The 18,819-nt window shown below is 49.3% G+C and overlaps 7 protein-coding genes across 7 annotated transcripts; 1 reads left to right on the forward strand and 6 right to left on the reverse strand.

The window, feature by feature from the left end:
• Window positions 1-96: 96 nt before the first annotated feature.
• Window positions 97-3,118, forward strand: BU24DRAFT_446839 (uncharacterized protein; the record flags this gene model as incomplete). Its single annotated transcript, XM_033530792.1, has 2 exons — window positions 97-1,645; window positions 1,729-3,118. The coding sequence occupies exons 1-2, from the start codon at window positions 468-470 to the stop codon at window positions 3,116-3,118; spliced, it is 2,568 nt and encodes an 855-aa protein (XP_033390285.1). The 5' UTR covers window positions 97-467.
• Window positions 3,119-3,316: 198 nt separating this feature from the next.
• Window positions 3,317-6,717, reverse strand: BU24DRAFT_362862 (DUF221-domain-containing protein). Its single transcript, XM_033524192.1, has 5 exons — window positions 6,507-6,717; window positions 6,076-6,453; window positions 5,846-6,022; window positions 5,057-5,788; window positions 3,317-5,009 (listed from the first exon to the last, which is right to left on the reverse strand). Exons 1-5 carry the CDS (start codon window positions 6,594-6,596, stop codon window positions 3,411-3,413), a joined length of 2,976 nt encoding a protein of 991 aa, XP_033390286.1. The 5' UTR covers window positions 6,597-6,717; the 3' UTR covers window positions 3,317-3,410.
• A 598-nt stretch (window positions 6,718-7,315) lies between these two features.
• BU24DRAFT_417593 (uncharacterized protein) lies at window positions 7,316-8,561 on the reverse strand. Its single transcript, XM_033526758.1, has 2 exons — window positions 8,404-8,561; window positions 7,316-8,335 (listed from the first exon to the last, which is right to left on the reverse strand). Exons 1-2 carry the CDS (start codon window positions 8,481-8,483, stop codon window positions 7,567-7,569), a joined length of 849 nt encoding a protein of 282 aa, XP_033390287.1. The 5' UTR covers window positions 8,484-8,561; the 3' UTR covers window positions 7,316-7,566.
• Window positions 8,562-9,116: 555 nt separating this feature from the next.
• Window positions 9,117-9,932, reverse strand: BU24DRAFT_457863 (lytic polysaccharide monooxygenase; the record flags this gene model as incomplete). Its single annotated transcript, XM_033531576.1, has 3 exons — window positions 9,117-9,397; window positions 9,472-9,810; window positions 9,857-9,932. The coding sequence occupies 3 exons, from the start codon at window positions 9,930-9,932 to the stop codon at window positions 9,117-9,119; spliced, it is 696 nt and encodes a 231-aa protein (XP_033390288.1).
• A 792-nt stretch (window positions 9,933-10,724) lies between these two features.
• BU24DRAFT_33262 (Nnf1-domain-containing protein) lies at window positions 10,725-11,882 on the reverse strand. The gene is made up of 2 exons (XM_033523046.1): window positions 11,442-11,882; window positions 10,725-11,386 (listed from the first exon to the last, which is right to left on the reverse strand). Exons 1-2 carry the CDS (start codon window positions 11,825-11,827, stop codon window positions 11,107-11,109), a joined length of 666 nt encoding a protein of 221 aa, XP_033390289.1. The 5' UTR covers window positions 11,828-11,882; the 3' UTR covers window positions 10,725-11,106.
• Window positions 11,883-12,293: 411 nt separating this feature from the next.
• On the reverse strand, window positions 12,294-14,115 carry BU24DRAFT_417595 (uncharacterized protein). Its single transcript, XM_033526759.1, has one exon. It carries the CDS (start codon window positions 13,786-13,788, stop codon window positions 12,526-12,528), a length of 1,263 nt encoding a protein of 420 aa, XP_033390290.1. The 5' UTR covers window positions 13,789-14,115; the 3' UTR covers window positions 12,294-12,525.
• A 4,266-nt stretch (window positions 14,116-18,381) lies between these two features.
• Window positions 18,382-18,738, reverse strand: BU24DRAFT_33286 (uncharacterized protein). The gene has a single exon (XM_033523051.1). The coding sequence runs from the start codon at window positions 18,610-18,612 to the stop codon at window positions 18,418-18,420; it is 195 nt and encodes a 64-aa protein (XP_033390291.1). The 5' UTR covers window positions 18,613-18,738; the 3' UTR covers window positions 18,382-18,417.
• Between the last annotated feature and the right edge of the window lie 81 nt (window positions 18,739-18,819).

Below are 18,819 nucleotides of genomic sequence, written 5' to 3' on the forward strand. Positions count from 1 at the left end.
TCGTACGACGTCGGTTAGCATGTGCCAAGAGGCTGACGGGCACAGCAGCTTGTTACTCTTTATCATGCCCAAAGTCCCTCATCCATCAGGCTGAGAGGCATCTGAAGTTTGCTCCCTGGGCAGTTATCGTTGGCAAGGCCTATCTCGCTCAAGTATCAGCTCTTCAATTCATTATCAGAATCATTATAATTATACTGGAACATATTTGATGATGGCGAACCGCAACCTCTACCTCACGTACAAGAAAGACACCAGTCGACTGTTGTATTGGGTCATAAACACGTCCAACGGCATTATACAATCCGGGAAACTTGCAGAAGAGAATGCATCGCTTACAATCAATTCCACCGGGCAGATGACTGTTGCCGAAATCGTCGACATGTGCAGCCTCATCAGCAACCATCTCGACCCAGTGCCACCCGCCGTCTTTGAACTGTTTCGGGGGGGTCATTAAAGCACGATCTGCGATGTATGCTGTCTTCCAGCAGATGACAGACGCGAACCCCGACCCGGAAATTGAGAGAAAGAATGTTACCCATAAACATTTCATCGACGCACTGTCGGATGCTCTGGTAGCGCTCGGTGGTGACCCACAAAGCGCAAGTAACTTCTCTTCCGTTGAAGAAGGCGCCCCAGACGAGGCCATCTTCCAAAACAAATTTGCTGCTCTCAGTCTTGGCCAATTGAAAGATGATGAGGATGATGGAGGTTCATCAGAAGACGATGATCACCCAACACAGACACGAACACGCAAGAAGAAGGCCGGAAGAGGAAAGAAAGGAAAGCGAAGCAGGAGGTCTAAGAAGAAACCGGCTTCTGGATCCACCGAGAAGCCTGCAATTGCCGAAGTCCCCGTCGAGAGCTATCGCATCATTGAAGACAAAGATGGCCTCATCTCTGACTATCTCCTGGCCGTTTATGCAGTTGCCGGGGAATGGGCGGATTTGAGATCCTTCACTCAAGATCTCTGGCGCGAGGTAGCTTATGATGGCCTCAACGGTGCCGTGGCTGCGGCTTTGAATAGTATCGCTGTCTCCATGGTCAAACAGACATGCATTGCCGTGTTTGCGGATTTCCCAGGCCACGAATCCTACGACACCATCATGCAAACAATTACAAAGGGTGACAGAGAAAAAGCCCAAACTCAATTTTCCATGAGGCTGTACCGCGTCTCCGATTGCGGTCAGGCTGAGAAAGTTCAGGAGAGATACATTGATGTAAAGGAACAGCTCTGGGTGCACGCTTATGACGATCTATTGACTTTCGTCCTTGATTTCCAGAAGAACAGAACTGGAAAACCCACCAAAGCGCTACAATTGCAGCTCAATAGGTGGAGCCCAGAATTTGATCTCCAACGCGCCACAAACGAGGAGCGAGTCAGCTGGCGCCGGTTGTACACTATCAGTCGGCTTTACGATCTAGTGAATGTGTTTTCTTCCGTTGTAGTTCAGCAGAACAACTTGGAAGGCGAGCACCATGTGTATGAGGATGTAGACTGGTCTACGACCGGTCCATGGGGTCATCGTCGACGAATCTTCGGATTAGAAGAGTTTGCTGGCGACATCACCGCGCTCGCCATGCAGAAATCGAGCACTGATGTCCGGAGAAAGATCCTCCCCACCATGTTTTTCAACTACAATGCATTGTAGACTCTTTTACTGCCTCTCGAGGTTGGACGCTACATACTCTCCGTGGTCATGTGCTGGTTCCGCCTCCACGCAATTTCAGTCCTCGTCGTGACGTCGACCGCTTCTTAGACCGCAACCATCTAAGAGCCGGCCACGGGTTTATAAAAGCAGTGAATTTATTGAGGCTATTATTGCAGAAAGATGCCAATGCAAAGCAAGACCCGAACCATCATGCGGGATACTTTGGCATCTTTGATGAGATCAAAAGTGATTTCGCCAATTGGTTGGGCGAATCGCTATACAGGAACGGTCTTGCCACTATACCGCCATCGCGATTCTCCAGACACAATTCCAATGGCTTGTGGGAGTATTCTCCATTGCTCTGTGCGGCCGGCTTGGTAGAAGGACTCATTATCAATCAGCGCATGATCATGCATCTTTGGGACAACATTTCTGAACCTGCTTTCGGGCTTCACTTGCACAACATGCTCGTCAAGAAGAAATATCTGAAAAAAGAAGTAGGCATATTACACCTCTTTCAGGTGCTCTACCAGGACTCATTCTTTCCCGGAGGTGTGCCGACTGACGACTTTCATGGCGCATTCCTGGCTCGAACAGAGCAATTCGACAACAGTCCTGCGCGAGAGCGCGAACGTCTCAAGAAAATCAAAGGCACAAAGGATATTCACCGACTTATGGATCTAGAATTGAATAACTTCTTTAGGGAGCGATCGACGCTTCTGGCATACTATGATGCCAACTGGGTGCCCGAGCAAATTCCAGACAGCGTCATCAGGATGCCATCATACTTATACGTGCTTCGCTTGAGAGGCACCGAACGAGAGATTGATCCTGCCACTGGCGAAAAACGACTCAAGCAGACCGAGCTTGTCAAACGCGCCAAAGCGCGAGGACAGACCGATGCCGAGCTGCTGGACGAGGCGTCAGACGCGACCCCAATTTTTGCACCAAGCGAGGGGGCTGAGGAAGCCGCGAAGAGACTCGTTACCGACACCGACTTGAAGGAATTCAAAGCTCGCGAGATGCGCAATCCGTATCGCGTTTCGGAACTGAAGGATCGTGGACAGTTGCAAGGGCGTGCTCTACTCGAAGTGCTCCGCCTTGACATATTCGCCGATGTCTGCGGCAGAGACCCGATGTCTAGTCTCAACTATGTATGGTTCACCTGCTACCTTCTGATTCTATTCGGGAAGATAGAGGACCAGCTTCGGGAGGCTCGTAATCCGCTTTGGGTGCAGATGTACCAGCTTACGTCGCCCCGCTTCAGACACCATAGCAGACTTTCAATGCTTATGGCAGCTATGGCTAATGACAATAAGGAAGCCTTGGAAATATGTGCTAAGATTTTTGATACTTTCAGAGTGGGCGCGAAAAGTTGCATCTTCTGGGAAGATTTGCGTATGGAGGATGGCTTGAAACCTCAACGGGATAAGGACGACATCCCTGATGGGCAGTGCTCGGTCATGTGACCGGTCACGATGGAAGAGACTGACTTGAAGATACTGAAACAGTCTTCTCCTATTCAACCCCAAAATCTTTGATGCATGCATGTTTTTCCTCCTCTACGTTCGAAGGTGGCAGTTCCGAACATGTACGGGCAATAGGACAGAACAGGTTATATGAACACTTTCGGGATGGGTAATATTGTAGTTATCATATGAATTTACGACTCAAAATATCAGAAATGCACTCAACATTCGTCTTAAATCAGAGTACAGGTGATGCAATGCTACAATTGCTGATACAAAAGAACCGCTCCCTCTATCTTCTATATGTTTCGTAACTCGTATCCTCATCCTGCCCATGGTAAGACGAGCCATTGAAACAACCCCTCGTGTCTTCTGGCTCGTCCTGCGCAGCCAGAAGATGATGGCTTGTAGAATGGCTCTGGGCGCGCGTCGCACCCGTTCCAAGAACATCGTCTATGTCCAACGGTGTGGATGGTATGTCAATATCGACCGACTCGAAGCGATCACGGCGCGGCGTCAATTGGTATCCGTGCTCATAGGACGTTCCGTCTTGATCCACGTCTCCTTGAAGGCTACTACTGTCCTCTCCCAACTTGGTCTTGCTGGAGTTGCGGGTTGATCCGCCAATGGTATTTGGAGGGAAGAAACCAGCATCCGTCATCGTGGCTAAGGTAGAAGGGGTCCCAGGCCTGGAAACGAGATCATCAGGTCGACCATAAAGCTCCCCATCACCGCCAAACTCATCTCTAAACTCCGCTCTCTTCTTGAAGTTCTCGAAATCGAGATCTTCCTCAGCGACGACTTCCACCTGGGGCATATGGTGCGCGTCAGATGATTGCCCGACATGTTCTGGATCCATTTCCGCAAGGTACATATCGGAGTAGCCGTAAGGGTTGGAGGAAACTTCATGGTCGGCGGATGGACGGTGTCCTGCTTGAAAGGCATCTGGATGGGCTCCGAAGATCTCCTTGATAAGGTGTTGAGATTTGGCATGTACCATTGGAGTAATGAGCTGCTTGTAGAGTGCAGGATGGCCGAATCTTGCGGCAATCTTGTCGTTTCTCTTCAATCTCTTTTTGTCATTACCATAAGTACCCTCGGCATCCGAAAAGGGTTCGATAGAGAAGTAGGTAAGCTTGGTATCGAACGACTTTTTGCAATACCACTTGAATCCAGCGAGAAGGATAGGCAAGGGAATCATGGCATACAGCATCCCTCCGTTACGAACCGAGTCAATCGAGCCGATGCCCTGTGCACCAACAATAAGTGCGATTACGGCATTCGCCAGGATCACTGCGAAAAGTAGTCTATTGACGAGGAATCTCCAGAATCGGCCTCCGGATTCAGTCTTCGTGATCAAAACGTATTGGAGAAGGTATTTCTTAAACCAAAGGTCGATGCCTATATAGAATGCGGTGATGGGTAGCACAATTGGTTGTATCATGCCGAACACGAGGCCGACTGTAGAGACGAAAAGGTAGTTGTTGTAATAGTCGGCATACCGGAAAGGCTGTGGCGCCGAAAGTTCGATCAGATCCCGCGGCGTTGGTGAAAAGAACTTGCGTTGGATGAATCCCCATATCAGCGGCCATGCTTGAACTATGTCAATGGCAGCACTCAGGTTTCGTTGCATTTGCCAGGTAAGCCAGAAGGTAGAGACGTTGCATAGCCCAGTCATGACTTTGGAGAAGAGGTGGGCGGACCTGATGGCTTCCCAGACTCCTTGGTCTTGAGCAGCGATGACTGAAGCAACAAAACGCCAGGCCGAACCGAAGACGGAGAAGATCATCATGTTGTTGAAAACGAAGAAGGCGTATAGCCTTGAAGTGACGTGTCGTTCTCGAGACGTTTTTGACACATCACCAGAGTGTGTATACAGGCGTCGAAAGATCTACAATTCATGAGTAGCTGATCGTCAATGGGGTTCAAAGTACTTACCACCGGGAGTGCCATGTACATCAAGGTCTGGACTAGCGGAGCCAGAATACCCTGGGCGATACCCCAACCAAGAGGATGTGCCTGTAGGTTGTCCTGGAAAGCGGGCCACACAAGACCGAGATGAGAGAAATCTGACAAGAAGACTGCGGTAAGAATGTTAGGGACTATGAAAGCCGCAGTCAACAAAATCATCCAGAATCCATCCCAGAACCCTCGCGTTCTTCGAGTTGCGCGTGACATAGGCAGATTCTGCCAAAGCAGGTCATGCGGTTTAGGAGCAAGATATACGGTACAGCCGGAAGGCCCTTTCTTCCTTGCAGCATATGCAACGGCATGAGCGTCCTCGATATGGCTGTAGCTAGCAAAACCATATGGCATTGGATTTCGCTTGTCAACACTCTCTCTTGCCACTGTGATTTTAGACTTCAGTCTAGCAATGCGACCAGCCAAGTAATCAATGGCATCGACGTGCTGCGACCCATGAGTACCGCGGTCCTCTTTAGCAACCTTGCAAGTTGGTCGTTTCTCGGGCAGCTTGTCCGGGTTGCTGAGGTACTTTGCTAAATGCGCCTCGAGCTCGCGTACTGTTTCATCATGCGATTGGATAAGGTCTGGAAGATCTTTGACATTACGCGCAATGGCAGTTCGTGGTACACTTTGTAATTGTCTTGCTTGATCGACCAGGTCTGCAATACCGGCGTCAGTTCGCGATGATTCGGGTATGTGCGTGAGCTACATCTTGTCAGTATGCTTATTCCACAGAGACGGGATATAATCCAGATGACTCACCAGAAGAGTCCTAGAATGTAAGCTGGACTGGTATTCAGGACTATTGAAGTATGCTCGACGCAACCTCAAGACTGCCCTGTAGTTCCACCAGATGAAGGAACAGACAGTAGCTTCTAAAAGGTATGCACACACGACATACCACCAGAATTTGGAACCAAAAATGTATTGCGGGGTGAACTGGCGTTTGTTAGACCACTGATAATAGGCTTCGTTGCAAACTGCCTGCATACCTTCATCAATGTTGCCACCTTACTGTAGTTTTCATAAACATCGCTTCCTCCAACAAGAGTGACCGGTATCAAAATCGCACAGCCGACTATAGTGAGCACGATGAAGATGTTCCTCATCATGCGCAGGAATCGAAGGAAGACGACGGCGTCCAAGCCGATCTTGTCCACGAGCTCCTGTTCCTTCACATCCTTGATTGCGCGTAGCCAACTGAATGGATCGCGCCCAAGGGGAATTGGAGCATGCTTCTCGTCGGCATGTCTTGCTCGAGGTGCGTATACAAGCGAGTGGCGTGGCCGGAGGAAGCAGAATAAGAGGAATAACCCTCCAGAGACAACGAAAGAGTAAACTACGGCAGCATAGATGGAGTTTGATTGCACCTATATCATGGGTCAGCGGGGCATTGACTACCTTTTCGAAGCATGGCACTCACCTGGGTCTGAAAGGGATCTGCGATAAGGTCCAAGAACTGATCAGTACCTGAGCTCCCAGATGCCCGATTGAGTAATCGCATAACCTTCATTGTAGAAATCGGGGACAACTAAAGAACAGAAAAAATCAATACATTAACAAAGAAAGCTTCAAAATGCTCAATGAAGCAAAAATGGTGGATAAGATCTCAAAAGAGAAAGAGGAAGATTCCAAAAGCACAAAAGTGTTGCTAAATTGGGGCATCTGTTGAGCTGCCGAAAAAGCGCTGTCGCGTCGATCGATAGCGAACTACGGACGTACGTCATGTCGCATCTTAGCTTTTTTACCGTCGCTATCGATAAAAAATCGGATTCGATTTGATGTCCAGAACACGAAGTCGGTCCACTTTTCTACGCTCGCGTCACATCGATCGTCAAGTGTGGGTTGTGGGTACATCCCTGAATGTCAAAATGGTACATATCTGGAATGGGATACGGGACGTGATGGGATAAGAATTGAACCAGGGCCAGGAACAACCTTGGCAGGTACCAAACTTGGGAGCTTAAAGATGGTCCTTAGTTCTTACAGAGACAGTGAATGGGATCATGTCTAATGGCCGCCGTTGGGTAGCGAAATCCCAAAAATTTACCTCTGGATTTTCCTTTTCGGGGTTGTGATTGGTCTCTAATTAGTAAATCGACTGGGTGTTTCACCAATATCCGTCCCAATTTTTGGTGAGCTTACTATCGGGTACTAGTAGAGACGTCAATCTGATTGGACCAAATCCTGAAAAACATCACAAACTTCGCAATTGGACACGGAGACCGTTGTGTCCCTAGTTATGCTTGTGGATCTCTGTCCTATGTCTAGAACGTTCTTGTTGCTGGAGACGCGCAAGAATGTTTTAAGGATCGTCTTTAGAAAAGGGCCGCAAGTGCAACCCTCAGGGTTCTCTATGAAGGATACGGATCGACTGCTGTGAACAGCTAGGTATACGCTCTTGTCGCAATCCTAGACCTAGCTCATACGCTTCATTTGATAGTGATGAAGTGGTACATATACTTCCTCGAAGATTAAGTTCACTATGCTTCCTTGGATTTGAATCCAACTGTGACATGTATATCCCATCGTAGATAAGCCCCCGAGTCTTTGTCATCAAGAGCCTTCTTATGATAGTCATCCACTTGCTCCTCACTCCAGTAGCCTTGCTCCTTGATGCTCGCCAAATTCTTCAAGCCACCAAGTACGGCACCAATGCCAATCTCCGTGAACTCAGTCCGTTGCTCTGGCAAGCGATCGGTGCTGAGGACGTCTTCTTCGACGTCCTTCAACCCCTCACCTTCGAAGAAACTGGTCCATTCGGGGAAGTTGTATCCAAACCGCTTTGTCAAAATCGTGTTGAGCTGAATCTGCACGCGGGTGAGATAGTGGCCTCCGGTCGAGCCAGCATCGATTCCACGGAAGCCTCTTGCAATGAAGAAGTTTCCTTCGATCCATTGGATGGCACCGCCAGGTTTCAAGAGCGTGAGGACGTTGCGGAGAGTGGAGTTCCAGACATCGTTGCCCATGGAGATGACGATCAGGCGGATGTTGATCATGTCGTATTTGCCGTGTAGCTCCTCCGGGAAGGGCTTCTTGAAATCACCCAGTTGCAGAGTGACGTTTGAGGGAAGGGCATCTTTGTCCATGAACTGGCCGTCTGAGATGTCGTAGCCATCGTACTGGTAGGTCGATGGGGTGGTTTTGGCTGACTCGGTCATCCAGATGCCAGTGCCGGTTCCGACGTCTGCGATTTTGGTATCATTCGGTAGAGTCTTTGCAATGGATGGGTGAATGAGATAGCCAATAGATCTGAAAGGTTGGTCAGCTTCTACAACTGTGCGAGACAGCAACGTGCCGAGGTAATATTTGAAGCGTACTTTGTCCAGATATGGTGCTGCTTCGCAAGTCGCTGCTGTTCCGCCGAAGCTCGACCCAGCCAATATGGTTCATCTGCCATTTTGACGTTGTGTTACCAAGAAGTAGTATCCAAGCCGGCTTCAACTTGGTGAGTGTAGAGACGCGGGGTGGAGGTCCCTCTCTACTACTGCGGAGCCACGTCGATTAGCCCCACGTCAACCTAGTTGAATGCGGATACGCTCGGTAGGCTACTAATTACATGAACTTATTCACGAAGCAGGTGAGTTCGCATTGAAATACTTTTATGAACTATACCATGGGCCGTGCCTCTTGCTTTGAGTCAGTATCGTGCTCGTTGAAACGCACTTTTCCCAGAGGTCAGCCAATAGCATCACCTATCGTCGAAGCTCTAATTAGTGAGGCCATAGTATAAAGAATCATGACCTTCACCGACGAAAGAGGCAAAAAGCGTTTGCTTAGAAGCGGTGTGTATAAGATCTTGATTATTGAATTTGTATAATGGGTTAAGATCCCATGAACCATTTGTTTTTGAATCTTCCAGAATGCATTTAGACCAACAGATTTACAACAAAGCATAGTAGCAAACGTCTTTAATGTTATATTGAGCTAGATCTTAAAGATGGATTCCCATGTTAACAATGGATCCCTCTCCTAGGAACTCATCTGCGCAGTCCTATCCAAAAGCATCCCATCACATTGTGAAGCCACTCTTTCAACCAGACCAAACAGCAGGACCAGGTGCAGTGTACGAGGTAGCTCCAGAGTAAATATTTACTTTGATGCCTGGGTCCGAACTTTTGTACGCGCCAGGAAAGCTGACAAGGGGGCTGGGGGAGCCACTGCCTCCGCCAGTGACCTTGATCTGGGCGCATGAGATGTAGAATTGCGCGCCGTTGACGTTACTGGCTTGGTGCAAAGCAATGTGTTCAATACGCAGGAGATAATCGCCTGAAGGAACGTTCCTAGGAATAGTCACGCTGACCGAGCCCTTGTCTGTAGTTTGGTTAGTACTAGTTTCATAACCAACGTATCCAATACGCTGATTGTGTTGGAATGTGTGCACGTACTGAGACTTCCCCAGCTCAACTGACCACCGCTGACCGAAGCCGGCTCGCTGTAGATCTTGAACCAGACGTTACCGCTGCCGTCCCAGGTCTCAAGGCTTTGACCGCTGGGGACCTTGGCCATGTAGAACTGTAGAGGTCCTGGATGGAAGATGTTTGGGCTCGCCTTGAAGCCGACCGAAGATCCGGCGGCTACGGTTTGAGACTGTGAACCTTTGGTTCCGGTAGTGTAGCATCGTATTTGTGGAGAAGAAACATCGCTGAGTCCAGCATTGGATTGGTAGTTGGCTGTCGTGCGGACATACTGCCAGTCTGTTGATCCTGTCAGGGCAGGAAACGTGTCTGCCAACCATCAGTCAAAGTCAAAAAGATCAAAGGATACACATACAATGCCTTGGTTGCAAAACGGCAGCGTTGACAGCAGATGCTGCCAACGAGAGGCTGAGGGCACTTGAGAGCTTCATCTTGGCGCTTTTCTGGACGATTCAGCCACTGAACTTGGACAGGGGCAACAGCAATGTGAACAGTAAATCCGTATCATTTTATCGATCTCTACCGTTATATACGAACAGTCATGCGCCGTTCTGACGTTGGATATCCGGCTTGAATTGCGATGCCATCTTTGCTGGTGCGTAATATAAACAGATTGGGATGCTGCCGGTAGACAATGCGTACGATACCACATAGGGCAATTTGATATTAATTGAACCTTTAAATTCATGGGTAGTCGGGCACGCGGGGCCCCGCCTTTTACCTCCGAATGGTCGTACCGCTGTGCTGCATCCGGTGGCTGAATTCAATGCCGCCGCGTGCGCAATGTTTTTGTAACGAGTGTGGTCTGTGATGTTTATAGTCACATAGCTTATCGCCATCATCCTGTTCTCGCTCAGCGACAGTCCGCCTAGCCAGACCCAGTCAATGTCGTAATCGGGCTTGAATGAATTTTCGGCTTGCTTTTCGGCCAGTATGTAATCTATGACAGCCCCGTCCAAGATACCAAGATATTGACCATGTTTCGTACGGGATCGATGCTTGTGCGCTTAGTACCCAACGGAACTAGGAAAGAATGAGGTCCTGATCCGCATGAAGATGTCGCTGTCAGGGTCAACCATTGCCTGGCCTTGGGCTGCGAGCCCTCCCTCTTCGACTCTCTTTGTACAGGCCTAGCAGCCATAAACCTCTCGAGGTCCCATTACTTGGTCCTAAGCCAGCCCATAGAATTACTCATCATCTGTAGCCTCTTGCCGTGTGTCGAACGAAGCGGCGAATCCCCAGATTCAAATTGCATCGATCTATTTGCGCCTTGCCATTCCTTTGAGCTTCCCTTGACGTTCGTTTGACTCGCATCCGCGAATAATTAGCGTAGCGCACCGCAATAATCGTGGGACGCTTCCCGTACGGTTTGATCTTCCGACTTTGTCTGGTTCCTTCCAGCAGCGGCTCGGGAGCTAAAGCTTCTGATGTTGCGTTGTCTGATAGCAAGACAAGCGGATAGAGCCCTAGTGGAAGCCAGTAGCAACTGATTACAGCGCGAGGTATTCAGCAAGGATAAGATATCTGGGAACACAAGTGCTGCATGGATCATTCCACAAGTATGCGCTGTGGCACACCCTCTAGTATGCAAGTCTGTCTGAGGTTTCACTTCTTCATTTCGTTCTCCAGATCCCTTATCTCCGTCCCAAGATTCTGTACATTGTCTTGGGCCATCATCTGTGCGCTTGCCTCCAGATCTTGGATGACAACCTCGAGCCCTCGGACAAGCGATTCGATTTCGGCCCGCTGCGCCGTGACTGTAGATAGCAGTTCGTTGTTCGACTCCTGGGTCGTAGAAAGCTGTTGATTCATGCTCTCCGTATGCTTTTCGAGAAAGGGCATCAGATGCGCCAGGTGGATTTCCGCGGGGCTAAGCGTGTGGGGTCTATGAAGTATAAAATCAGCATTTTGTACTACCATTCGGGACATAGGAGCCTTACTGCAACGGCGACTCGACAGGACCTCCACCTGCGGCATCTATCGCCCGTTCCTTCCTCTGCTTCGCGTCGTCTATGCACTGTTCCAGCGCGTTGATCGACTTGACAACGTCGCGCCGCGCGAGGATGTCCTCGAAGTTGGCCCTCCACGCCCGGTCCAATTGGTCTACGATCTGCTTGCGCAAATCCTCTAAGATATCGGGATTGTGACTTTCGAGCGTCGGAAAGCAGGATCCAAAGCTCTTGGTGGAACACTTGTCTAATGTTGCCCGTACGGCTTGGTCGTAGATTCTGATCAGTCCTTGCGCGCGAGGACCAGGGGCTTCGGCGACGGGCGGCTCGGGCGCTGGAGACGGTGATCGCGAGTTCGTTTCGGTAGCGGTCGGCATCGTTATAGTTTCAATTTTGTGGAAGAATGCTGTAGAGTCGTGCTGTTGTTGTGGGCTAGACAACTTGGTTTTTACAGTCGGCGCGCTAAAAATTGCACGTGTAGCAGCCCCTCGGCTAGAACTGCCTCTTGGAAGTTACCATACTAATCCTCCTTCACAACTGGGCTTGCACCACTTCAGATCAGCAATGAGGCTATGGCTAGGCTAGTAGCACCATTTTTAATGTCGATCTCGTTTTCGTCTTGCTCAAAATGAGTTCTGGATACTTGCAATAGGTAATGATGGGTTGTGTTTGCTCGTGGCATACCCCATGAATGATAGCGTCAGAAAGGAAGATAGGGAGCGCATAAATTAACTTTTATGCAACCCTGCTATGTCACAGTTGAAAGTAATCAGTATGTGCGACACATTACTGTGTATGGATGTTACCATATGATGAATGCTATATTCACCATACTAAGGTGACTGAGAGACTGCTCGCGGAGAATGCTGATCCGACGTGCCATCGTCTACGAACACAAAGAATGTGTGCAACGCCGTGCTACACATATAACGCCTTCCCATGCAGATCCTTCCATCGTGTCATTGAACACATGCTAAACGCTAAATACCAGACGAACCACCGTCAAACCTTTACCCGTGATGTGTGAAAATTTACAAGAAGCAGAATGGTGAGATGTCCTTGTAACCAGTTTTCTTCAATCGGGTATATGAGCCAGCTCTAAATCTTTCATGTTGGCACTGTCTTCGCTCCACCGGCCAACCGGTGTCCTGGGCCTGTGCTTTCTGGCTTCGGCCTCCATGGCTTCGTAATCTTCTGGCTGTGCTGGCTCGCTGGTAATTTGTGTCGTGGTCACCAGTTTTATATCCTTATCCCCAGGCCCGTACAAATCATCTGTGCTGTTGTTGCTTGAGGGAAGGGCCACCACACCTCTGCCAGTCCATGTCCTTGTCCTCTTGTGATGATGTCGGTCCGAGGGATTTGCTACGACTGTGCATGCTGCGCCGAATCGTTTTGGTGATTCTGCCCAGAATGCGGAGAAAGTATCGATGCCGTTGTTATCAGCGGGGGGTTCATCGCTGAAAATCATGATGCGGCGTGTCAATGTGTATAGAAGAACATCCAACCATCCATTTGATGTGATCATGGCTCCAGATAAGCAAAGTCTGGCGAGAGAAGGAGGGCTTCCGCTCATGGCAGCCATGCGTGCCGATGCTAGAGGCAGGGTACACACCACATACACAACGGGATAGGCGACCATGAGATTGGCGATCGCCTTGACTCGTCGTTCCTCGAACTCGCTGTAATGGCCTGATCGGATGCGCTGGATCAGCACGGTGTAGATAATGGCATAGATGATGACTGTGCCAAATTCGAAGATGAATATCCAGACATAATGGGTCCAGAGTCGGAGGTCTTGTAAATCATGATGAATCCAGCACCAGACACCGGAGCGGACGTATAGTTCCTTTTGATACATTCCGACCCCAATAGCACTGACTCCGTAGATGAAAACCCACATGGCGATGATGACCTGAAAGAAACATCGAGGCTTCAGTCGAAAGTCCAGGATGACAGAAGCAAAGGTATGCAAGCCTATGAGAAAACACCAGACACCGCTTGCTAAATCTCCTGTCGAAACCAGCCACCCTTGGGCAAAGCAGATTGGATTGTCTATATCAACGGTGTCCAGCCGGAGCCATTCGACATTGAGTAGGAAGGCGAGAGATTGCTGGATGTCGGCCCAAAGAAGATTAAAGATTAATATGACGAACTGGTTCGTTCTTTTGGATTTCATTTGCCATTGTATGAGGCGGAACCCAAGGATGAAGAGGAGAAAGGTGGATGCGAAGAATGAAAGGAATCCAAGAGCGACGACGGCGCGTAACCAGGGATGAATGTGCGGTGGGAGATTTTCAAGCGTTCTTGAATCCGCGTCCAAGGGAGTAATGTACACCATGTCGAAGTGATATCGAATGTATACAGACCGCCTTGGCCGCTTTACACACCAGAGAGGGTTAACTGAGGGGAACTCGTTATCATAGCGAGTATTGAAGTATCGACATTGAATTTAGAGCAAGAAGTCCTGGAAGTCCTGGAGATCCGAGTTTTGGAAAGTGACTCAAGGGAAGATCATTCAGATCGTGAGCTGGGCATCCGAAGGTAAAGTAGGTCACAGTAGTGAGAGAGGGGATTTGCCGACCGTGCTCACCCACAACCGACACGGTCCACACCTATTACCTCGTGCGCAAAAGATATTAAATCAACAGGCACACGCTAAATAGATCCCTGGCCTTATTTCGCCGGGCAGCGGGCGTCGTGAGCCGGGATAAATGAGTGTTCCAAGACATGCAACTCGTGGCGTAGAAGGCCCCTAGACCACGCTGAGAACGACCTAATCCACAGGAAACGTAGCGTCAGCGAGGGAACGTGCTCTCAAGTTCGGCAGCATTCCTGTAAGGGTTAGGGGCGCCATCACATTCAAGGTGAAAGCACTGGGGCACCAAATGCCCCCATGTCAGATTCTAGTATTCTACAACGTCGTTCTGCTTGGCAACATGCACTGGCAGCCACTCAGGCTAAGATGAGAACTTGAGAAGATTGGGTAAGGTAAGGATGGCTATGGGGGGGTTTTGACAATGCGGCTCCCTTATCGAGAAGTTCCACAGTTGCACCGATGCTACTACAAGCAGTAGGTTTGCCAGAGATGACGGATAAATACTTCCTGGAATATACAGTACAAAACCAGCTTCCAGTCTTTCATGGCCAGCCCTTCGAAACAGAAAAGGGTCCAGTTTACTAGAAGAATCTTGTCCAGTTCGAGTATTACCAATTATCGACATCCGTGACAAGTGATTGGTAGGGGACCAGCCATCATCTGATAGGATGGCCGAGGATGGAGGGAGGAATGGCTAGCTTGGTCTATGCACGACTACCGGGGAAGGGAGACCGATTTGGATACAGGAGACAGAGCATTGCTTCGAAAGGATTCGTGGCGCTCTTCTGGGCCATACAGCGATTGCTCGCTGGCTTCGGTTAAAGAGTTAAAGTGATACTTGTACGTGCCCTATTCCTTCTCTAGGTTCAGCCTTGTACAGAAGAGATGACGATATGACAGGCCAAGCGATTAGATGAATTAGATGGACAAATACGATTGTTTCAAGATATTCAAATATGCGTTCTTAAAGTGCTAGAAGATGTCGGAATGCATGATGATGCTGTTGTTTTTGCTGTTATCATCGTTGTTTGTCGCTGTCATGGTTGTCGTGATGTGAGGGGGGAAATGGGGGGAGGTGTGGTTTATTGGTACGAGTACGGGGGTGGAGACAGTGATCGGCACTAAGCATATCAATCTGCCGACAACGAATCAGAACGACGAGCCGTCACTTTGCTATGCACTCATAGGGAGTACTAGTCGAAGAACAAACATAACAAGCATACAACTTGGTAACACTGAGAGATCCAACGTTCTGTGTACAGCATGAAGAGCGTACGAAGAAAGAGTGTTTGCTCATCGTCATCACGACCTACGCATTAACAAGTGCGCGGCGAGATGCGACTCGTATCCGACCGACCTCGTACCCCAACTTCAGGTCGTCCAAGGATCAAGGATATAATCATGCTAATGCCAATGTCTAGATTTCGGTGCCAAGTGCCTGGGCTATGTTGAGCGCCATGCTCCCTTTCCGCGGCTTCTCGTCATTGGCTGGATGAATAGCCCATGAGACACAAACCATGGACCATCCAGTTGATGGCTCGAATCTCCCTCTACCTACGAGTATGTGCCCTACATAGTAAACCGGCCAGGCCAGGTCAATCGAATTGGGAAACGTTATGGATCAGTTCGGAAGCCCAAGGCATCGGGACTGAGCGAAGCTACGAATACATACAATCAAGATACGTCTGTATAGGCGAGCAGCTTATCACGAGGGGCCTTCATCCGAGGACGTATATCCGTAGTTCAAGTAAATGTCATCGTATAATCAATTGTCCGACTCTGGTCGGCGACACTCCACAAAGGAAAAGCGCTCTCCATTATTCCATTACTAAGAGCCTCCGATAAATACGAAACTCAAAGCTCGCATGTACCCAAGTGACAGACGAAACACGTGCACGGATGCGTTCCTAGGTGTACCGGTCTCTCTGCGGCCTGCCCATATTAACTCCTCCTTTTAGCTTCCAGGAGTAAGATATCAGTTGCCCTGTTGTTCAATGAGACGAACCATAATTAGATGGAATAATGTTCCTCAGGACCGCAATCCCCATGTAGGCCTCATGGGGAACAGCGTCTCCAAGTCAGAATTCGAGAATCAGTCATGGTCTAAATTATTAATGGTTTGGCTGTTACAGCGGCACAACGTTCCGCCACAACGAACAGCTTCAATCAATCTCAGAAGGTCTAGGCAAGGCCTACCCGGCATGCTAGGAAGCGCTACTGAACGAATGCCGGGTTTTAGCCCACGATTCCACTAGGGAAGCCAATCTACAGACCGAAACCCGGGGCGGAACAATTCATGATTGATGCGCTGTTTCAGTAGTGCTGGGTGATCGAGAAATCACGACTCACGAGGCAGCAGATTAGAACATGTGAATCGGGGGTAGCCGTGCGCCAACCAACGACTCAGTTTGCTTGCAAACTTCGTGCCCTCCAAAGAATGCCAATTCTCGGAATCGCATTCAGCGTCGGTCCGCATCGGTGTCAACACTCTTGGGCAAATACGCCCGATGTGTGTTTACAGGGACGGATCGTACGGATGTGATCACGCTCACATGCACCACCAACACAACACCGTCGCCAATGATGCACCACCACACACTGTATGTACATACACGATACATACATACCAACATGATCGCTACGAGCCTGTACATACTTTAGGACGCAGCAGACCAACGACGCGCACAGATTACCCTACCTCTGGTAAGGACCAGCCTGCGTAAACGCTAACATTGGGGCTTCTATTTCACTCTTCTACATGCGACCTGCGCCAGGGTGCAAACACACCAATTATGTCGTCCTCATTGTTTATTTCTTGACAGCACCACATGGCGGAGCTTATTTTCTCCTCCTCTTATGGCGCCATTGATTACCTTCGAGCTGTTGTATTTGCTCCAATCACCGCCGCCCAAAACCTTCTTTTCGAAGAGAGACGGCAGCGCTGCATACCGCTGCATGTCAGATATAAACATAACCACCACACAGACTAACAACTCGTACAGTACACGAGCCTCGGGCTGGAAGCCAACGTCATCCGAGAGGTAGTAGACGCGGTGGAGGAAAAAGCCACCACATGCGCTCCGTAAGCATACAAAGTACATGTACATGGGACGGGACCTGCCCATTTTCTGACGCATATCGGTCATCCACAACGTGCTGGCTACGGGGTATCTACCTGGCGAATGGACTTCCGATCTTGGTGATCAGCGGTATTACATAGATTTCTCCTATCAACTTCACGGTCCACCTCGTCCCTTTCGACGACGCACGTGTCAGCGCAGGAAAAGGAAGCCAACAATCCATTTCACTACTCCATTCGCAGTGACATGCTATCGGTGCCATCAACACAGCCATCCTTCACCCGTATTCGCTCCCCATTGTCGTCACGTCCATGTACATACATGCTGTACCGACAAAGTAGATACCTGTGCGCGCGAAGTCCGCTCGCTCGTTTGCTCGCTCTGCACGGCCTCAGAGCAGCGCCCGTCATCCTTTGACTACTTGCTCACTCCTTCCCCAAACGGCCATTCGATTCGCAAATTGCAATCTAGAATCTCCCTTGCTGATTCCTCAGGCACGAAAAAGATGCCGCGCGGTAAGCACCAGCAGCAAAGCGCTCTCTCGCAAGAAGGGGAGGAAACAGTCAGAGAACAGGCAAGGAACAGGCAAACATTTCCCCCCCACGCAGTGTGCTGACCTTGGGAAAACCAATCCTACAATAATGCTTCAATGTATTGATTGACAATCACCAACTCCACGTTCCTCGTCCCAGACATACAAACGCATGCGCACTCGGCAGTATCCGCACCCGCTTATATCACATACATGCAACACAAAAAAACCCCAGAACAATTCGCTCAAAAGCACAGGACAGGACCAACAAGCATGCTGATCACCCCACAGCTCACCACGTCCTTCCTTCCTTCCTTCCTTCCGTCCTACACTGCATGGAAGGGAGGGCGTTGAGAACACTCTTCTGTGTAGGATCTGACGTCTTAAGCGAAATACGATGGATTGATGGCTTGAAGAGTTTCGCCCCAGTTCGCTTCGATACCCCCGTAATCAGCAGCCAGAGGGTGTCTACATTTTACATTCTAGGTACGGAGTACATTTATTGTTTGTCGTTGTGTGCGTACATCTGACGGGCTTGCGGGATGGTCCGTCAAAGCATGTCTTGAACTCAGCTGCCATATTTAGTAGCGCAGGTATTATTTCTCCGAGGTGGTCGTTCGTAGTTTGGGGGCCTGGCTTTGCGGTGTCCGAGGTCGATAGAATGAAGTTATTGATGTTTGTCTTGTTCGTCACACAGGATTGATCTTGTTCAATCGGAGGAAATGCAGAGAGAAGAAAACATGTGTATTGTGAAGCGGTCTACCTTTCCGTCCCCCTAATCCAGGTCCCACCACCACATACCAAATCTCGCCATTTCAATCCCCGCCCAAAATTGTGCCAGACCACTGTAATTACTCCCAATATGTAGACTGTACTTTCGTCCCACCGCGCATGCGTGGTTCTTTTTCGCCAATTGGGCACCCCGAAAAAAAAAATCTTGACTGTAACATTCATAGTACAAAGAGGTAGGTGTAGTAGGTGTGCAAGGAAAAGCAAGTGTAGGCCCAATGAATCAAAACAAATACGGAAAAGTGTACATAGACCAGTGGGCGCCGTGAAGATGATGGTGTTGGGTAATGTAAATGCTGCAGTGGCTCTAGTTGCTGCTAGTGAAGCATATGTGAGCAAGAAGAAGCCAGTTCATTTTTAATATCCTAAAGA

Source organism: Aaosphaeria arxii (genome assembly GCF_010015735.1).
Source record: "Aaosphaeria arxii CBS 175.79 unplaced genomic scaffold BU24scaffold_1, whole genome shotgun sequence".
In the NCBI taxonomy this organism is placed as follows: Eukaryota; Fungi; Ascomycota; class Dothideomycetes; order Pleosporales; genus Aaosphaeria; species Aaosphaeria arxii.

Excerpts from the sequence above, each read along its gene's own strand:
- BU24DRAFT_33262 (XM_033523046.1), bottom strand. The coding sequence starts at position 11,827 with ATGCCGACCGCTACCGAAACGAACTCGCGATCACCGTCTCCAGCGCCC. Across the intron at positions 11,387-11,441 it reads CCTGTCGAGTCGCCGTTGCA|ACCCCACACGCTTAGCCCCG; the intron begins GTAAGGCTCCTA and ends TATACTTCATAG.
- BU24DRAFT_33286 (XM_033523051.1), bottom strand. The coding sequence starts at position 18,612 with ATGAATGTTACAGTCAAGATTTTTTTTTTCGGGGTGCCCAATTGGCGA.
- BU24DRAFT_362862 (XM_033524192.1), bottom strand. The coding sequence starts at position 6,596 with ATGAAGGTTATGCGATTACTCAATCGGGCATCTGGGAGCTCAGGTACT. Across the intron at positions 6,454-6,506 it reads CAGATCCCTTTCAGACCCAG|GTGCAATCAAACTCCATCTA; the intron begins GTGAGTGCCATG and ends CCCATGATATAG. Across the intron at positions 6,023-6,075 it reads AGGTGGCAACATTGATGAAG|TTCACCCCGCAATACATTTT; the intron begins GTATGCAGGCAG and ends AACAAACGCCAG.
- BU24DRAFT_417595 (XM_033526759.1), bottom strand. The coding sequence starts at position 13,788 with ATGGTGTACATTACTCCCTTGGACGCGGATTCAAGAACGCTTGAAAAT.
- BU24DRAFT_417593 (XM_033526758.1), bottom strand. The coding sequence starts at position 8,483 with ATGGCAGATGAACCATATTGGCTGGGTCGAGCTTCGGCGGAACAGCAG. Across the intron at positions 8,336-8,403 it reads CAGCACCATATCTGGACAAA|ATCTATTGGCTATCTCATTC; the intron begins GTACGCTTCAAA and ends CCAACCTTTCAG.